The sequence below is a fragment of the Lentinula edodes genome (genome assembly GCF_021015755.1).
Source record: "Lentinula edodes strain Le(Bin) 0899 ss11 chromosome Unknown C8R40scaffold_10, whole genome shotgun sequence".
Taxonomy (NCBI): Eukaryota; Fungi; Basidiomycota; class Agaricomycetes; order Agaricales; family Omphalotaceae; genus Lentinula; species Lentinula edodes.
In genome coordinates, this window is record NW_025764316.1 from 871,335 (window position 1) to 884,988 (window position 13,654).

A 13,654-nucleotide genomic window follows, 5' to 3' on the forward strand; every position below is an offset into this window, starting at 1 on the left:
GTCAGACTCGTATGTAGATTATCTTATCTTATCAGAGATTACGCAAGAGACGTCGTTATAGTCTCCCAAGTCAGACTCGTATGTAGATTATCTTATCTTATCAGAGATTACGCAAGAGACGTCGTTGCAATCTATATATGATAAGGCCATAATTCCAAGCGCCTGTGCAGGCACCATTTCAGTCCTCCGTCGGCTTTTGTTTCCACATGCCGACGGTTGGGAGCGGTTGGGTTCGAATCCGTCGAGAGACGTCCTGAGACGTCGTAGCTCCCGAAATCTCACTTATGTGAGCCTCCAGGAGCCTCCTTCGTCCGGGCCTCTGGCCCCATCCGCTCCCAGTATGGCTCGTGGTGCTTGCTTCGAAATTTAGTTTTGGATTGTTTTGTCGGTGCTGACGCACCTCCATAATGGATGACTCCCCGTAAGGATTATTGGACATTATTTCTAACGTCCTAAGCGAGCTATTCCGATCAAACGGATAGCAGAACTATACGACCTACCTCGGTCGCAATCACGTAACAGTCACGGTGGGTCCTGGTGGGTCCTCACAATGTCAAAAGTGGGGGGCTAAATTTCCTTTTTGTTCTCTAATTTCTCCTGCTAAGTAAGTGTATGTTTCACTAGGTTTCACCATGGTCGAAAAAACCCTCACTGAAATGTTTCCTTAGTGCTTTCCGATGATGCTTTCCGCTCTGAGCGTGACCGGATCCGTCGTGAAGATCTCCTTCGAAGAGATCAGTCCAATCTCCTCAATGATTCCCTGTTCATGAGGATTGAGCACGCACATATCGAAACATGGCAGAAAGATGGCAATTATGTACTTATACACGACTCCGCTCCTGGAACCCTTTCAGGCCGTATCTTGAGCCTTTATGCCGATATTCCCCCGTTGGATACGCACTCACAAATCTTTGGCGACAGTATCTCTCCAATTGCCTATAAAGATTGTCCACTGGAACACGAGGAATTAAATGATCTGGATGGCCTTGACAATCCTGCTCGCGAAGCTATCAGCCAGTTGCCTGTCATTTCTATTGATGAGGAACGTCACTTCGTGAAGGAAACGAGATCTTCTGGAGAGGTAATGAATCTTCTCAAAACGAAGGGAGGTCCTCAACTCGTAGAGCTGTTAGGTAGAACGGAGGATGGCAAGTTAGTATTTCCCCGTCACCTCGACTTCGCTGCGGGAGTCTTCATGGAAGCATCTATTTCCGTATATAAACGAATTCTCCTTCAACTCGCAAATGCCATCATCTTCCTCCACTCCAGAGGAATTATTCATCGCGATATCGCCCTTCGCAACATTCTTGCGTCCAAGGACCGCCAAAACATCGTACTTTGTGACCTCGAGTCTCAATACGGCAGTCACATGTGTCCTGAAATTTCTTTCGCAAGATTTCAGCAGGGACTTCCAGACTCGGGGCTACCTTACTCAGAAAAATCCGATGTTTTTTGCTTTGGTACAACGATGGCCGATTTCATTCTAGTAAACCACATACAAACTCCTTGGCAATATTTCTCTGGCAGTTTTATACCGCCACCGCCTTTTGACGAGATCGTTCGAGCCTGTATCAGACGCGATCCGGTTGATCGCCCCAGCATGTCTGAAGTGAAAGCAATGTTGGAGTCTATAGATGTTCCTGGTACTTTGTTGAATCTTCTGGTCGTTTACACGCAACTGATGTTATTGTTACATAGCGACTTAGCGATTGAAATCAGTGGTGAGCTGGTCTTACTAAAAACCAACTCGAAGTTTGAAAAGCGAGTTTTCAACACTATTCAAAATCCTTTTCCTCGAATTCCTGTCCCGATAAAGGTGTCTTTAACACCACAATGAACACGATGTACACGATGTAGAGGAATGAAATCATTCTGGTGCTTGTATATAACGCGTGCTGAGGGCAACCAAGATGATATTGACATTCGGTACAAAACTGCAGATGCTATTTAAGATATTTAATTTTACTAACATATAAGATTGAGGGCTGGGGATATTACTCAAATCAAGCCTCATACATAACAAGAAATGATGGTCGAATAGCATCATTCGTGTATACCACGAGCTCATCATAGTTCAGGCTTCCTCCCTTTTCCGCAAGGACCTATATCGAACCATTAGATATTGGAGCTGGTGGGATCTCAGATCAGAAGAAACGTACGGAATCATATCCCTGGGGAGGTGTTGTGAGCGATACATTGTCCTGCGTCAGCTTGCATCCTTTCCCAACGATGACTTTATTCAATAAGATGGCCTTGAGTGAAGAACGGCATTCATTAGTGGAGTAATCGTTTGATCTGAGGATGATGAGTTGAGTACAACGAAGGGGTTAGAAACGGTCTCACTTGGACGATGTTGAGGACGTATATATTCCTTTGCCAAACCTATATAGTAGTGACGTGAGTGGACATCCTCATCCCTGCGCAACAGTACAGAAATCTCAGTACCTGCCCCATCCGGTCTTCTTCCCAAAAAGGCTCAAATCGAACGACGTCTTCACGATGCAACACAAGGAACATGTTTGCGAACCACAGAATTGTGTGTATCCTTTGTCCCCAAGATGACACTCGCGCTTCGTCCCATGCCATCGTCGATTTTCATTTCCTGCGCTCCGTCCGGCGGCACTAAATTTCCCTCGGGCTTCGACTGAGGCCTTGTATGCATTATACGATGCCAGAGATGACTGCGGGGAAACGATTTTGTAGATACGTTTCACTGGAGGACATTTCGCGCCCACATGTCTCCAGGAAGCTTTGAATTGATCCGAGACTAACAACAATTATCAGAAAAGAGCGCGAGACATTCTAACCACATGCTGTTTGCTACCATCTTTGAAAGTTACATGACCTGCAGGGACTTCCAGAATCATTGGACCCTTCATTTCTGCATTGTCCGCACACGCTTTGCTGCAAAAGTGTGAATTAGTCTGCTTAGCGGCCTTGAGACACATGATGCAAAGTGTTTCTCCAAGCCTGCAAAAATCATAAGCTTCGGAATGCGGATGATGAGTTGAAGCCTACGCCTACGTCTTGTGGGATAACGAGCAATAGTCTCCACATGTTCCGTCCTTATTGACATGAGTCGGTTTCGAGCATCCTGGAGCTTGACAAGTCCCTAAGACGACACATCAAACTGAGTGCAATTAACACCACTCAGTTGACCTACCTTTCGGGTTCCCGCCCGTATGCAAACTTGAGCTAGCATTGTTTGCGCAGGCCTTGCTACAGAAAGGATGACCAGGAAACTTTGGTCGATTGTGACAAAACTAAGTAGCTAGGTGCGTCAGGCTATAGACGAAGGAGAAGAAGGAGAAGCGTACATCACAGTTCCCGGATGGGGTGGTGCTTCCATGTTGATGTCCTCGAGGTGCCTTCTGGTTTCCGTTTGCAAGTTTTGCATTAGTAGCACAGCTCTTGGAACAGTAAGAATGGGTCTTGACACCGTCGTTATATTTCGGCTTCAAACGACAATGCTAATGTAATCCGAGGTAGTTGGTGTTCCATAATCAGGAGGCGAGGCCTAAAACGAGCAAAGAAATGATTTACCTCACAAGTAGAAGAATTATTCGAGCTCGCTGGAGGCGTCGCCAGTGGTGCTCCTACCCTTGTTCCTGCTCCCGACGTTGTTCCTGTAGTTCCGGATGCCTGACCATTAGTCTGACCTGCAGTACCCGTACCGCTTCCATTGCCAGCTCCAGATCCGGATCCGGGAAGAGCAACAGGAAGTGTGGCTGCAGGTGCGGGTACGGAAGGTACTGACGGAGCAGTATTAACATTCGTAGTAGGCTGAGACTTGGTCAGTCCAGGATACTGCGTCGCTACGGTGTGTAGCAAGGACAGCGCCAATGGGATATGAGATGCAACAGAAGCAGCCATGAGTTATGAGATTCGTAAGATTTAAGTAAAAATTATGCGACGCTATGCCCGCTAGCGGTGATGAAGCTTGGGGAGTGATAGATAGTCGTGTGAGGGAAGTTGAGCTATGACCGGGTATTTAAATCGGAGCATGGATTCTACACACTGTTTCTCCGTGTTAATCTGTGGGCTGGTAAGGGTCCATGGGGAATCTAAATGCATGATCAACGTTCGTATACGTCGAGAAAGTGAGGATAAGGCGTGTAGAACATAACTAAGAACGTATCACATTGCTCTGTACCGGATTTATATAGTTTTTAGGGCTTGAACGAGGGTGTTATTTGACCCCATATTGCTCTAGGTTGTCTTCAAAGCAGTAGTAATGCGACTCGGATAGCATGCTTTGAAATAACACTGGAGCACGCAGGATACAAAACGTACTATGATTTCTGTTCGCTTCACTTTACTGAAAAATCTCTCCTCATGGTGGCAAGAACACGGTTTGATCGAAGGACTCGTATTCGGGGAAACCGCGGAGAGTTTATACACCAAGGTTGATCGACAATGCACGTCTCTACTAAGCAGCATCGATTGAACAATAAGTTATCCGTCAATTGAGAACGGGCGCACGATGTAGAGATCCCCACTGAGTGTCAGAGATGGAAAAAACTCGATAGCGGTCTGCGACTTCAGACTTCAGAGCATCTGTAAATACAATAGATACGAATAATTGGATAGTCATATGTGTCGATTCGCTAAGTTAGCTATAAATATGCTTGCAGACGGTGAACGTTATGCAGCCAATGGAGTCTTGAACAACGCCGACAGCAGGGCATGTGCTTTAGAAGCGCTTCGTGCCACTGGCTTCTGATTGAGTGAAGGGGGCGACAGTAAGTCCTTCTTGTGCACTTTCACAGGTTGCTCGTTGAGACTCGGAGGCCCATACACGACTAGATACGCCGGCCGAATGGCGTCATTGTGGTAGACCACAGTCTCTTCGTAGTTCAGATCAACTCCCGGAAGACCTACGACCTGGACAAGAGATTAGTACGGATGACGAGGAGAAAGTATTTGAGTATTCGATATACCGAGTGAAAACCTGGAGGCGGTTGGTTCATGTGAGGCGCATTATGGCGACGATTGTGGGGTTTCCCTAATACGACTCGATTGAGCAATAATACACGCAGGTTCCCAGGATGTTGTCGCGTCGATCGCCCAGATGAGTAGTAATCGTCTGCTTCTAAATTCGACTGGGTCAGTTTTAAGGTATAAAAATCGCATTTCGAAGGAGAAAGCGTACTAGACGAACAGGAAGTCGTATAAATTCCGCGACCGAATCTAAAAAAATTATGAGTACCCGTTATCGTATTGGGGTATGTAGGCATATATCCTACCTCTTGAACGAATGCGCGGCACCTACAAACACAAGGTATGAATCAGAAAGTTGCTACAAAAATTTATTGGGGTAGGAACCTACCACATTTCGAAACATCAAACGAGGCTCGAATGATGGAACATATCGAGCATTCCGGAGATTGGCACAAAAACACCTGGCTACTATCATCGCCTAGTGCACACGAGCGCCGAGTACCATGAAAACACAGCTGCTCGTTCGAACCCTTCTTGAACCTGGTGAGAAGGTTGAATGCTTGAACCTGCGACCTGCAGTATGCAACATGTCAAGCAATAAACATAACAAAGGCATATGCAAACGCCATTCCTACTTGCCTATAAATGGCATACAACTCAAGACTCTCATCCGAGGAAAGTATCTTGAAGACTGCCCGAACTACTGGTTTGGTCTTTTGGCTGTGGCGCCAGCCCTTCGAGAATAGTCTCTCCACTATAGAAAACGAAGTAAGTAAAAACGGTACTCTAGCGCTACGCTGGAGAATGCACACCTTGGATGAAATTAGGGTCAGAAAAGTCCAGAGGAAGAATCCGTGAGGATCGTCTACGATGGCGATTATCAGGATGCTTGAGGCTGAATTCGTCAACAATCATTGTACTGTATCTGTCGTGAAAGGCAGAAGATATGGTAAAGATTGCACCAGATGGCCTGAATTCAGTTTTTGAGCTGGTTGTTGCACTGGTTTCTCCGACCTTTGCCTCTCAGCGCAACACCTTCAAACGAGGCCATGCTAGCCACAGCACTTTGTACGCGGGATGGACATTGGAGTAACAGCAGCAGAGTCCACACGAGTTGCTGTAGCTTATTGGAAGTTCAGATCATACAGTGGGAAGGCGCTGTCAAGGCCCACGCGCGAGTTATTAAAACCATCCGACGAGACATGTTCAAAGTAGCTCACAACTGGGCCATAGACTTTGTTGGTATGTTGCGTCTTTATTGGCATTAGCAAAAAGGAGAATGAAGAGCAAAAATGACCACGTGCGGAAAATCACTCGTTCATGGTCAAATGACTAGGCATTCATCTCATCGCCTAGTATTTCCCCGCCTTATCTCTGATTATTGGAAATGCATGCTCTGCTCAGCAACGGTGCTAATGGGCACGCTGGTAGCTCGAGGTGTCCATAAATTGCCTCGCTGCCTGCAAAAATGTGGCGTGCACTGCTACCGTGCTGTTACCTGAACGATAGCACCTGTATTACAATTTGAAAGCAGAACGCAATCCGGACACCTGGATCTAAGAATCATCGCCTTTTACCCTGCAAGCCCCAAGATACCTCTATATCTTCGGCAGCAGCTCTAAGAACACCTCGCAGCTCTCTGTCCGATATCTAGCTCTTGAACCGATCTTTCATCTCTTGTCCTACCGAGTAAGTCGAAATAATACATATATCCAACTCCAACGTTGAACTCGTGTCTAGCATGCCTTCCATCGTCGTCACTCGAGCTTCACCTACCACTATTGTACCTCATTATTCCTCCGGACATAGTTCGCATAGTTCGCATAGCTCTCTGTCTTCTACCTCCACTCAGGACGGAACCAAGGAATATCGGGTGGAGCTGGAGGAACGCCGCCGACGCACGGTCTTCGTCACTTCAAGTGTGCCACCAGAACAGTGGGAAACCCGCGAAATCCTTGATATAGCCGATATTGAGGAGGAGAACGAGAAGAATTTCGAAGGAGATTTTTCTGCGACGGTGCATCGAAGTAAGTCTCTCTCAGAGAGGACCCGTGTCATTGGTGCCACAGTAATAGATTCGACACGTTCTCGGTCTGCACAAGATCTTCCCAGTAATGACAAACCTCAGCATCGTCACTCTCCCCAAACCTCCTCCCGCTACCAAAGTCGTCGCGCGAGCCTTAAGCCCAGCGACGCTCTTTCCTCCGCCGCAGCAACTTTGAATCGCATGTCCGTGATGCCTAACACGCCTCCGAATTCACCTGCAGTTTGGAAGCCTAATCACTCAATTGCAAGGACCAATCTGTCTCCTAATGCACATGGGCCGAGGCCGACGACGATGGCAGTAGCGATAGCCCCACGTCCACGAGTTCTTTTTTACCACAAACACCATCCTCATTACGGGTTCACTAATTTTTCCCCTCATCCGGTCATCTATAAGGGCAAGAGGTACCCCACTAGTGAACATTTATTTCAATCGTTCAAGGTGCGTGTCTTGTTTTCTCTTGAAGGAATAATCAAACGAATTGTGTTTTTTTTTACTTCATGATGCAGTTCCATGGTCACCGACCTCTTATCGCGGAACACATCAGAACTTGCGGTGAACGGCCTAGCATAGCTTTTTCTGAGGCACGTCGATTCCAGTCAGAGGTCAGGCCGGATTGGAAGAAGATTAACGTGGAGAAGGTGTGCATCCATACTTGTCATTCCTACTGCGAATTGATTGAACTGCGTGTACGTAGATGGACGTAGCCCTTTACCACAAATTCACCCAACATCCTGATCTAATGAATGAATTGCTCGCCACCGGCAATGCGGAGCTCGTCGAGGTAAGGTTTCCTTTACACGAATGACGTGGATAATCCACCGCATGGGAATGTTAACTTTTCTTCCTCTCTCTAGGATTCAGACAAAGACGCGTTTTGGGGGATCGGCGCTGATCACCGTGGAAGAAACGAATTGGGAAAGGCTCTCGAAAGGCTGAGAGAGCAATTCCGTGCCGATTAGGGACCGACCGGGTATCATATTTCATGGCAATTTCTCTCCCTTCGTAGTGTAATTTTTTTGTTTTGCTTTGTACGATATAGCTGTAATTGTCTGGGTCATAGTTGTGTTGATACGCACTTTTCGTGAAGAACTTGGACGGTCTGTTAATGATAATACCTTGAGAGGCCGACAATTGGGTACAGTACCGGTCGTTCTTATCCGGCTACGCCTTTCTGCCATCAAGAAGAGATGGGACTAGAATCTCTTGAACCCACGCAACGACTTGACCCAAAACCGGCTCGGCCTTCTATTTGGACATTATAAAAGCGGCGATGAGAGGGTTTAAGACCAATCGCTTTTCTCCTCCGAACACCAGCACAATCAACACTTGAATCACTCGCGATGGCTCCCGATCCCCAATGTGCTGCTTTGAACGCTGCCAAGAATAGGACTGGTGAGCATCTGTTCGAAATCCAACCCTAAATACACATCGGATGTCGATGTCAATCGTCATCTCAATGTGAATAGATATACTGATAACCTTTTTCTATAACCTTCGATGTTCTGGGGGATATAGGATTGTCGTACTCACAGATCGCTGCTAGAATCAATAAGCCTGAACAACATGTCATTGACGGTGAGCAGCGTTTTCCTCGATGTTTGTTCGTACTCATCGACGATATTTCTCCCCACCTTCTTCGTAACTGGCGTTTATGCTGGCGTCTGTCACCATCTTGGATGATCCCTCATCGCTTTCCATCTTTGAACTTCGGGATATAGTCTGCACTGGCACAGTCAGGCCTACGACTGCAGAGTTCAATGCCCTCGCGCGTGCTTTGGGTATCACTGATGCGGTGGGTTTTATCCTATACTACCTGTTACACCCCCTTCTAAATTCCTGCCCCTTTTGGTCCAATAACTTCCGTTGCCTCCGCCTCTTCCTGAAATTTCGCTGACGATGTTCATGCTTCACCTTTTCTATGCAGCCACCACATGACAGTGCACACGCCACGGTGTAAAGAACGATGTCCACAACCCCATATCCTGCTGTAAAAACTCAAAGGCTTGTAGTCACCGAAAGAGGCTCCAATTGTATCTATATATCAAGTGAACGATACTTCAAATGAATGATTTGAAAGAGCGTCCGTATTAGATCTAAGACGTAGATGTAGATTAAGCCATAGGATAAGTACTTTCAAGCATTGATAATAGCTTCGACCACACCAGGTACGGAGTCGAAGAAGTCGAGCACTGCAAACAAAAGAAAAGTCATAAAAAGTCATGTTAGTCGCCTGCCTAGCTTCTGGAAGACATCGGAAAGGTGGAAAGCGGGGCTGGAAGATTTGTGACAAACATAGAATGTTTACTCACTGACGATTCCGAACCTCTTCCCTTTGTTCTCCTGCAACCATGGAAGAATCTTTTGGTTCACACCTGGGACCTCTGTCCCATTTCCAAGTGCCATGATCTGCCTGAAGCTTAACAAAGTTGGATACGATAAACTTGAGGATAGGATCTATACCCTAGGCGTCTCCCCATCCGTATCATGCTCAGAGCTCGCAAAGGTGATATATAATTGGTCCGGGTGCAGATCAGGATTGATAGCATCTTGTAGATGAGCAATAGTCGCGTTGTACTTCCATTGAATGTTCTCTGCGGCACTGGCGCTTGTTGGGAGGCCGTCCATCTCGTAGTAGTCCTACAAAAGTCACGTTAGTACAGATTAGTATCTCCAAAGATTGTTGTTCACCTCAATATAAGCAACCTGTTCTGTCCCGTTCACTGTATTATACACCAACGTGATATTCGGATCGTTGTCGTGCCAATCCTCGGGGTCGAGGTGGATTCCGATGCGTTTGCTGTTATTCAGATGTAGCAGGAAGGAGACTGTAGTCGAACCGTTGCAGAAGGGTGAGTTTCCCTCGAGCTTCGCCTAAAGTCCCCAGCTAATTAAAAACACGTCGAATGGAAACATCATAAGGAGCGTTTTCGTGTAATTTATTCAGTGAACATCGTCTGTGATTGCTTCTCTCAAGCAGACAGAATGAGGCGTACCGTGCCATTGACCTGTACCCAATACTGAGTGGCCAAATCTCCACTGAGGATATTATATAACTGTTCCTGGAAGGCCACTGTATCCTGTGTTCCCGTTCCGCCTTCATAGTTGATGGAAAGAAGTACCGCTTCCGTTGGGTGAGCATCAAGCCAGTAGTAGAACCCAAACAGCACGTCCTCGAGGCGGGTATTCGGTGCAAGGAGAGCCTGAGCTGGAAATCAAGAGTGAAACCAGGTCTGGTAAGTTCAATCTCTTCACTGAGTGTGTTGTATACGCACAGTGATAAAATCCAATCGTTCCATTCCCCGGATTGAGCGCGACGCGAAGGTCGAATACGCGGATACCGCCGTTGAGCATTTGGAAATAAGAATGTTCTTGGCATTGGAAGTATTTAGCGGGGGTGATGCTACACGTATATAACGGAGAACCGATCGCAATGTATTCAAACCAAGGAAGGGGACAGGTTCGATTGAACTTACGATCCAGTGTATCCAAGAAGAGAATTTTGCGTAGCCTGGGTGTAATTCCCTGCACCAAATGTAATCAGAGCGTAATCGAAGCAACTTGAGAACGGAAAGTAGGAAAAACTGGATGCAGCATAATAGTAAACACGCACAAGTAGAAGAATCATGCGTCCCGGGTATACTCATATGAATCAAATTAGTTTCATCCGGAATATTCGCCATCCAATTGCATGTTGCATTCAAGGCTGGGTCGCAGCCTGCGTCAAAGCCTACACAAATAGGTTTCAATACTGTTTGAATGTGCTCATACTCATACTCCTTTGTAGTGTTGAATCCTCACCTAGGATCGGCGCCCCTCGTTGTAAGATCTCTGCTAGTGCGGCTTGAGCAAGACTTTGCTGTACTGATTCGGATACAGAGGCTGCTAAGCCAAATGCCACACTGACATATAAGATGGCAGTTAATTGCAACTGTTGAATGAAGGCTTGAGGAAGGAGGAGACGACGACGAAATGAGTATCGCATCCTGAGACCTGAACGTTTGAACCTCAGTTGAGCTCGAGTGCTAAAGATGTCCTTTTAAGCCATTCCGAGCATTCAAACGGTCACAAGACGGAGTAGCATATGCAATTTCTGCCCCGAACAATGCTGTAAGTTTTGTGTTGGTATAAATACTATGTATATGTGCCACACGTTTCAATCTTGCGCACGTTGAACTTTAGTCGTAATAAAGTGTCCTATTCCCGTTGGAACTAGAGTTGTTGGTTGATGGTGTGAGAGAGAGGGGTGGACGGCCGCGGCGTCTCACAAAAATCATGATTATACCAGAAACCTCCATCATTGGCACGACGAGCGCATGATTCCGAGTTCATCGGCGCACTTCCACCGACTTTCACGTGACCAACTTTGTATGCCGCTTCGTTCAACACAGTGATGGCGATGGTTATCTTTGAACTTTCTATTGGCCTTCTACAGCTTTTCGTGCTGTGGAGCGGTATATATACTGGCAAATCGCCACTGAAAACCAACGACCAACTCTGACCATGATGATCCCGTCGCGGCTTTGTGGCCTCGTGTTCGGCCTCGTCAGCGTTACTTCTGCCACGAATGTCATCCACTACCCTCCCAAACTCACCAATCTTAACAACCTCACCTTTGTCCTAAACGGAACTGGCGCACCAGGGATATTCAACTCGTCCATAACGCCTGACTCGGAGTATGGAATTTACAACTGGTGTAATATGCCCCATGTTCGGACTGAAGAGTACCTGGCCCCATCGTCAAATTATACGCTCAAGTACATCGAGGTTATCCAGAGACATCACAAACGCACTCCTTACGCGTCGAATACGTTTTTCAAAGAGGATATAACCTGGGATTGCACTGGGGAAGGTCCGGTTTATTATGGCAAAGGAACAGTGGGCGTTACGAGTGACCCAACTGTAGTCCAGTGGTCTGCTTATACGAACCCGGAAAATCCATTCACGAATAGTGTCGGTCCCGGATTTGTTGGAAGCAACTGTGCTTTCCCGCAAATAACTACTGGCGGTATTAACGACTCCTACACTCATGGAGCAGACTTACGTTCGGTGTACGCGGAACGGTTGAATCTTTCCACCGTTCTCGATCCTAGTACATTTAAAATCCGCGTAACATCCAATCCTATCACTTCCCAAGTTTCTGGTGGGCTACTTCATGGACTTTTCCCCGACTCTTCCGACGTCGCCGTTCTCATCCAGGCAGACGCGTTCGATTCACTGTCAGCATCTTACAGTTGTCCTGCGGCAGACTCTATCTTCACTGCGTATACCACAGGCAGCTCCAATTGGACAGAACATCTAGTAGATGGTGCTGAACTTTACGAAGAACTGGATGCCGTGTCGGGTACTGCTGAGAACGACACTGCGGGGTGGCATACGAGTTTTGACCAGTGAGTTTCACCCAGACTTCGTTCTTCACTTCTCCCTTGACGAACCCATCTTATAGCTACTATGACAACCTCTCCGCAAAACAGTGTGACGCCAAGCCCTTACCATGCAGTGTCAACGACACATCTTCCTGCGTAAACCAGACTCTTGCCGACACCGTTTTCCGTCTCGGCAACTACGAGTACTCCTACTACTACCGCGACGCATTCAACTCGACGCTTTTCAGTGCACTGAGCTATGGCGCCTGGGTTTTAGAGTTGGTTGGCCACTTCAAGGAGCAGATAGCGGGAACGAGCGGAGTTAGATATTTCCATAACGTCGCCCACGATGATTCGTTGGGTCCATTGCTGGGCATTCTGCAGATTTCGGAAATGGTCTGGCCTGGAATGTAAGTGCGCTTGCTAGGGCATTTCGCCTCAATTTGATGATGTACTGACTTTTTCTGTTCTCTCATAATGCAGGGGCTCCGAAATCGTCTTCGAACTTTACGAGGCAGACTCATTACTCTCCAATGCCACCGCTTCCACTTCAAACTTCTTTCTCCGTGTGCTCTGGGGCGGTCAACCAATGCAGACGTCTCTGCCCTTGGGCACGAACAATAGCGGATTGCTGGACATGATTCCCGTGGAGGACTTCTTTGATTGTACGTCTCTCTCTCTCTTTCTATTTCATTTGTTCTTACACCTCGCCTTCCTACTAGATGTCAACAACACGATCGGTGCCGGTTCAGAGTTGTTTGCTGCTTGTCAAAACTAGATTGATTGTATAAGAGTATATTAGCTAAAAATACAAGGTGGTGTTGAGCAATGCTGTAAGAATATTGTGACTGTGTAGCAGGATGAATGATAAGTGATACAGAGTCAAACCGGGGGTTTCTGCTGTGAAAGGTGATGAAGAAACAAAAACCAATTCGAAGCTTATGCAATCATCAGTAACTTTGATACAACGACGGCATACGGGGACTTCGATCTGATGACACTGTAGAGACCAAAGTTTTTTGTAGTATGTATACGCGATTGTGCGTGAATAGGGTTGTACGTCCAGTCGACGCTAAGTATATTTTTCCCGTTCCCGATTTGGTATTTTAGCGTTGGGTTTAAATGCCCATCCAGGTACAAATAGGGGGTGTAAAGCAAGCCCTCAGTATTGAGATATCATGTACGGTTTCAGAATCGAGGGAGTCAATATTGTCTGTGTGTAGGACAAATTATTAATGGGAGGAGAACTTAAAGCTGGTAATGTTCAAAAATATGTTTTCAAATTCTCCATGCCCCCGAAATC

The 13,654-nt window shown here is 46.7% G+C and overlaps 7 protein-coding genes across 7 annotated transcripts; 4 read left to right on the forward strand and 3 right to left on the reverse strand.

Annotated features, from left to right (window-relative positions):
• Positions 1 to 487: 487 nt before the first annotated feature.
• On the forward strand, positions 488 to 1,897 carry C8R40DRAFT_74046 (kinase-like domain-containing protein). Its single transcript, XM_046236063.1, has 3 exons — positions 488 to 604; positions 669 to 1,643; positions 1,699 to 1,897. Coding segments are annotated over exons 1-3 (984 nt in total). The 5' UTR covers positions 488 to 603; the 3' UTR covers positions 1,707 to 1,897.
• A 23-nt stretch (positions 1,898 to 1,920) lies between these two features.
• Positions 1,921 to 4,064, reverse strand: C8R40DRAFT_74128 (uncharacterized protein). The gene is made up of 9 exons (XM_046236068.1): positions 3,544 to 4,064; positions 3,318 to 3,470; positions 3,164 to 3,263; positions 3,025 to 3,112; positions 2,825 to 2,970; positions 2,446 to 2,767; positions 2,344 to 2,382; positions 2,160 to 2,295; positions 1,921 to 2,102 (listed from the first exon to the last, which is right to left on the reverse strand). Exons 1-9 carry the CDS (start codon positions 3,871 to 3,873, stop codon positions 2,004 to 2,006), a joined length of 1,413 nt encoding a protein of 470 aa, XP_046088503.1. The 5' UTR covers positions 3,874 to 4,064; the 3' UTR covers positions 1,921 to 2,003.
• Positions 4,065 to 4,603: 539 nt separating this feature from the next.
• Positions 4,604 to 5,966, reverse strand: C8R40DRAFT_74040 (uncharacterized protein). The gene is made up of 7 exons (XM_046236061.1): positions 5,754 to 5,966; positions 5,581 to 5,695; positions 5,330 to 5,514; positions 5,247 to 5,268; positions 5,153 to 5,190; positions 4,941 to 5,092; positions 4,604 to 4,884 (listed from the first exon to the last, which is right to left on the reverse strand). Exons 1-7 carry the CDS (start codon positions 5,854 to 5,856, stop codon positions 4,645 to 4,647), a joined length of 855 nt encoding a protein of 284 aa, XP_046088504.1. The 5' UTR covers positions 5,857 to 5,966; the 3' UTR covers positions 4,604 to 4,644.
• A 296-nt stretch (positions 5,967 to 6,262) lies between these two features.
• C8R40DRAFT_1095986 (uncharacterized protein) lies at positions 6,263 to 8,285 on the forward strand. The gene is made up of 6 exons (XM_046227725.1): positions 6,263 to 6,630; positions 6,682 to 7,426; positions 7,495 to 7,626; positions 7,683 to 7,769; positions 7,843 to 8,077; positions 8,133 to 8,285. The coding sequence occupies exons 2-5, from the start codon at positions 6,683 to 6,685 to the stop codon at positions 7,945 to 7,947; spliced, it is 1,068 nt and encodes a 355-aa protein (XP_046088505.1). The 5' UTR covers positions 6,263 to 6,630; position 6,682; the 3' UTR covers positions 7,948 to 8,077; positions 8,133 to 8,285.
• Positions 8,286 to 8,328: 43 nt separating this feature from the next.
• On the forward strand, positions 8,329 to 8,945 carry C8R40DRAFT_1041044 (uncharacterized protein; the record flags this gene model as incomplete). Its single annotated transcript, XM_046223968.1, has 4 exons — positions 8,329 to 8,380; positions 8,504 to 8,563; positions 8,707 to 8,780; positions 8,913 to 8,945. The coding sequence occupies 4 exons, from the start codon at positions 8,329 to 8,331 to the stop codon at positions 8,943 to 8,945; spliced, it is 219 nt and encodes a 72-aa protein (XP_046088506.1).
• A 176-nt stretch (positions 8,946 to 9,121) lies between these two features.
• C8R40DRAFT_1168768 (PLC-like phosphodiesterase) lies at positions 9,122 to 10,970 on the reverse strand (the record flags this gene model as incomplete). The annotated part of the gene is made up of 9 exons (XM_046231244.1): positions 9,122 to 9,177; positions 9,298 to 9,394; positions 9,449 to 9,625; positions 9,677 to 9,859; positions 9,982 to 10,193; positions 10,261 to 10,388; positions 10,462 to 10,510; positions 10,599 to 10,715; positions 10,787 to 10,970. The coding sequence occupies 9 exons, from the start codon at positions 10,968 to 10,970 to the stop codon at positions 9,122 to 9,124; spliced, it is 1,203 nt and encodes a 400-aa protein (XP_046088507.1).
• A 518-nt stretch (positions 10,971 to 11,488) lies between these two features.
• On the forward strand, positions 11,489 to 13,405 carry C8R40DRAFT_1182427 (histidine phosphatase; the record flags this gene model as incomplete). The annotated part of the gene is made up of 4 exons (XM_046232968.1): positions 11,489 to 12,375; positions 12,432 to 12,761; positions 12,835 to 13,016; positions 13,074 to 13,405. 4 exons carry the CDS (start codon positions 11,489 to 11,491, stop codon positions 13,127 to 13,129), a joined length of 1,455 nt encoding a protein of 484 aa, XP_046088508.1. The 3' UTR covers positions 13,130 to 13,405.
• Positions 13,406 to 13,654: the final 249 nt, after the last annotated feature.

Excerpts from the sequence above, each read along its gene's own strand:
- C8R40DRAFT_74128 (XM_046236068.1), bottom strand. The coding sequence starts at position 3,873 with ATGGCTGCTTCTGTTGCATCTCATATCCCATTGGCGCTGTCCTTGCTA. Across the intron at positions 2,768-2,824 it reads TCATGTAACTTTCAAAGATG|TCTCGGATCAATTCAAAGCT; the intron begins GTAGCAAACAGC and ends AATTGTTGTTAG. Across the intron at positions 2,383-2,445 it reads AAGAAGACCGGATGGGGCAG|GTTTGGCAAAGGAATATATA; the intron begins GTACTGAGATTT and ends ACTACTATATAG.
- C8R40DRAFT_74040 (XM_046236061.1), bottom strand. The coding sequence starts at position 5,856 with ATGATTGTTGACGAATTCAGCCTCAAGCATCCTGATAATCGCCATCGT. Across the intron at positions 5,696-5,753 it reads TGACCCTAATTTCATCCAAG|TGGAGAGACTATTCTCGAAG; the intron begins GTGTGCATTCTC and ends CGTTTTCTATAG. Across the intron at positions 5,515-5,580 it reads GAGTTGTATGCCATTTATAG|GTCGCAGGTTCAAGCATTCA; the intron begins GCAAGTAGGAAT and ends TGCATACTGCAG.
- C8R40DRAFT_1095986 (XM_046227725.1), top strand. The coding sequence starts at position 6,683 with ATGCCTTCCATCGTCGTCACTCGAGCTTCACCTACCACTATTGTACCT. Across the intron at positions 7,427-7,494 it reads ATTTATTTCAATCGTTCAAG|TTCCATGGTCACCGACCTCT; the intron begins GTGCGTGTCTTG and ends TTCATGATGCAG. Across the intron at positions 7,627-7,682 it reads AGAAGATTAACGTGGAGAAG|ATGGACGTAGCCCTTTACCA; the intron begins GTGTGCATCCAT and ends GCGTGTACGTAG.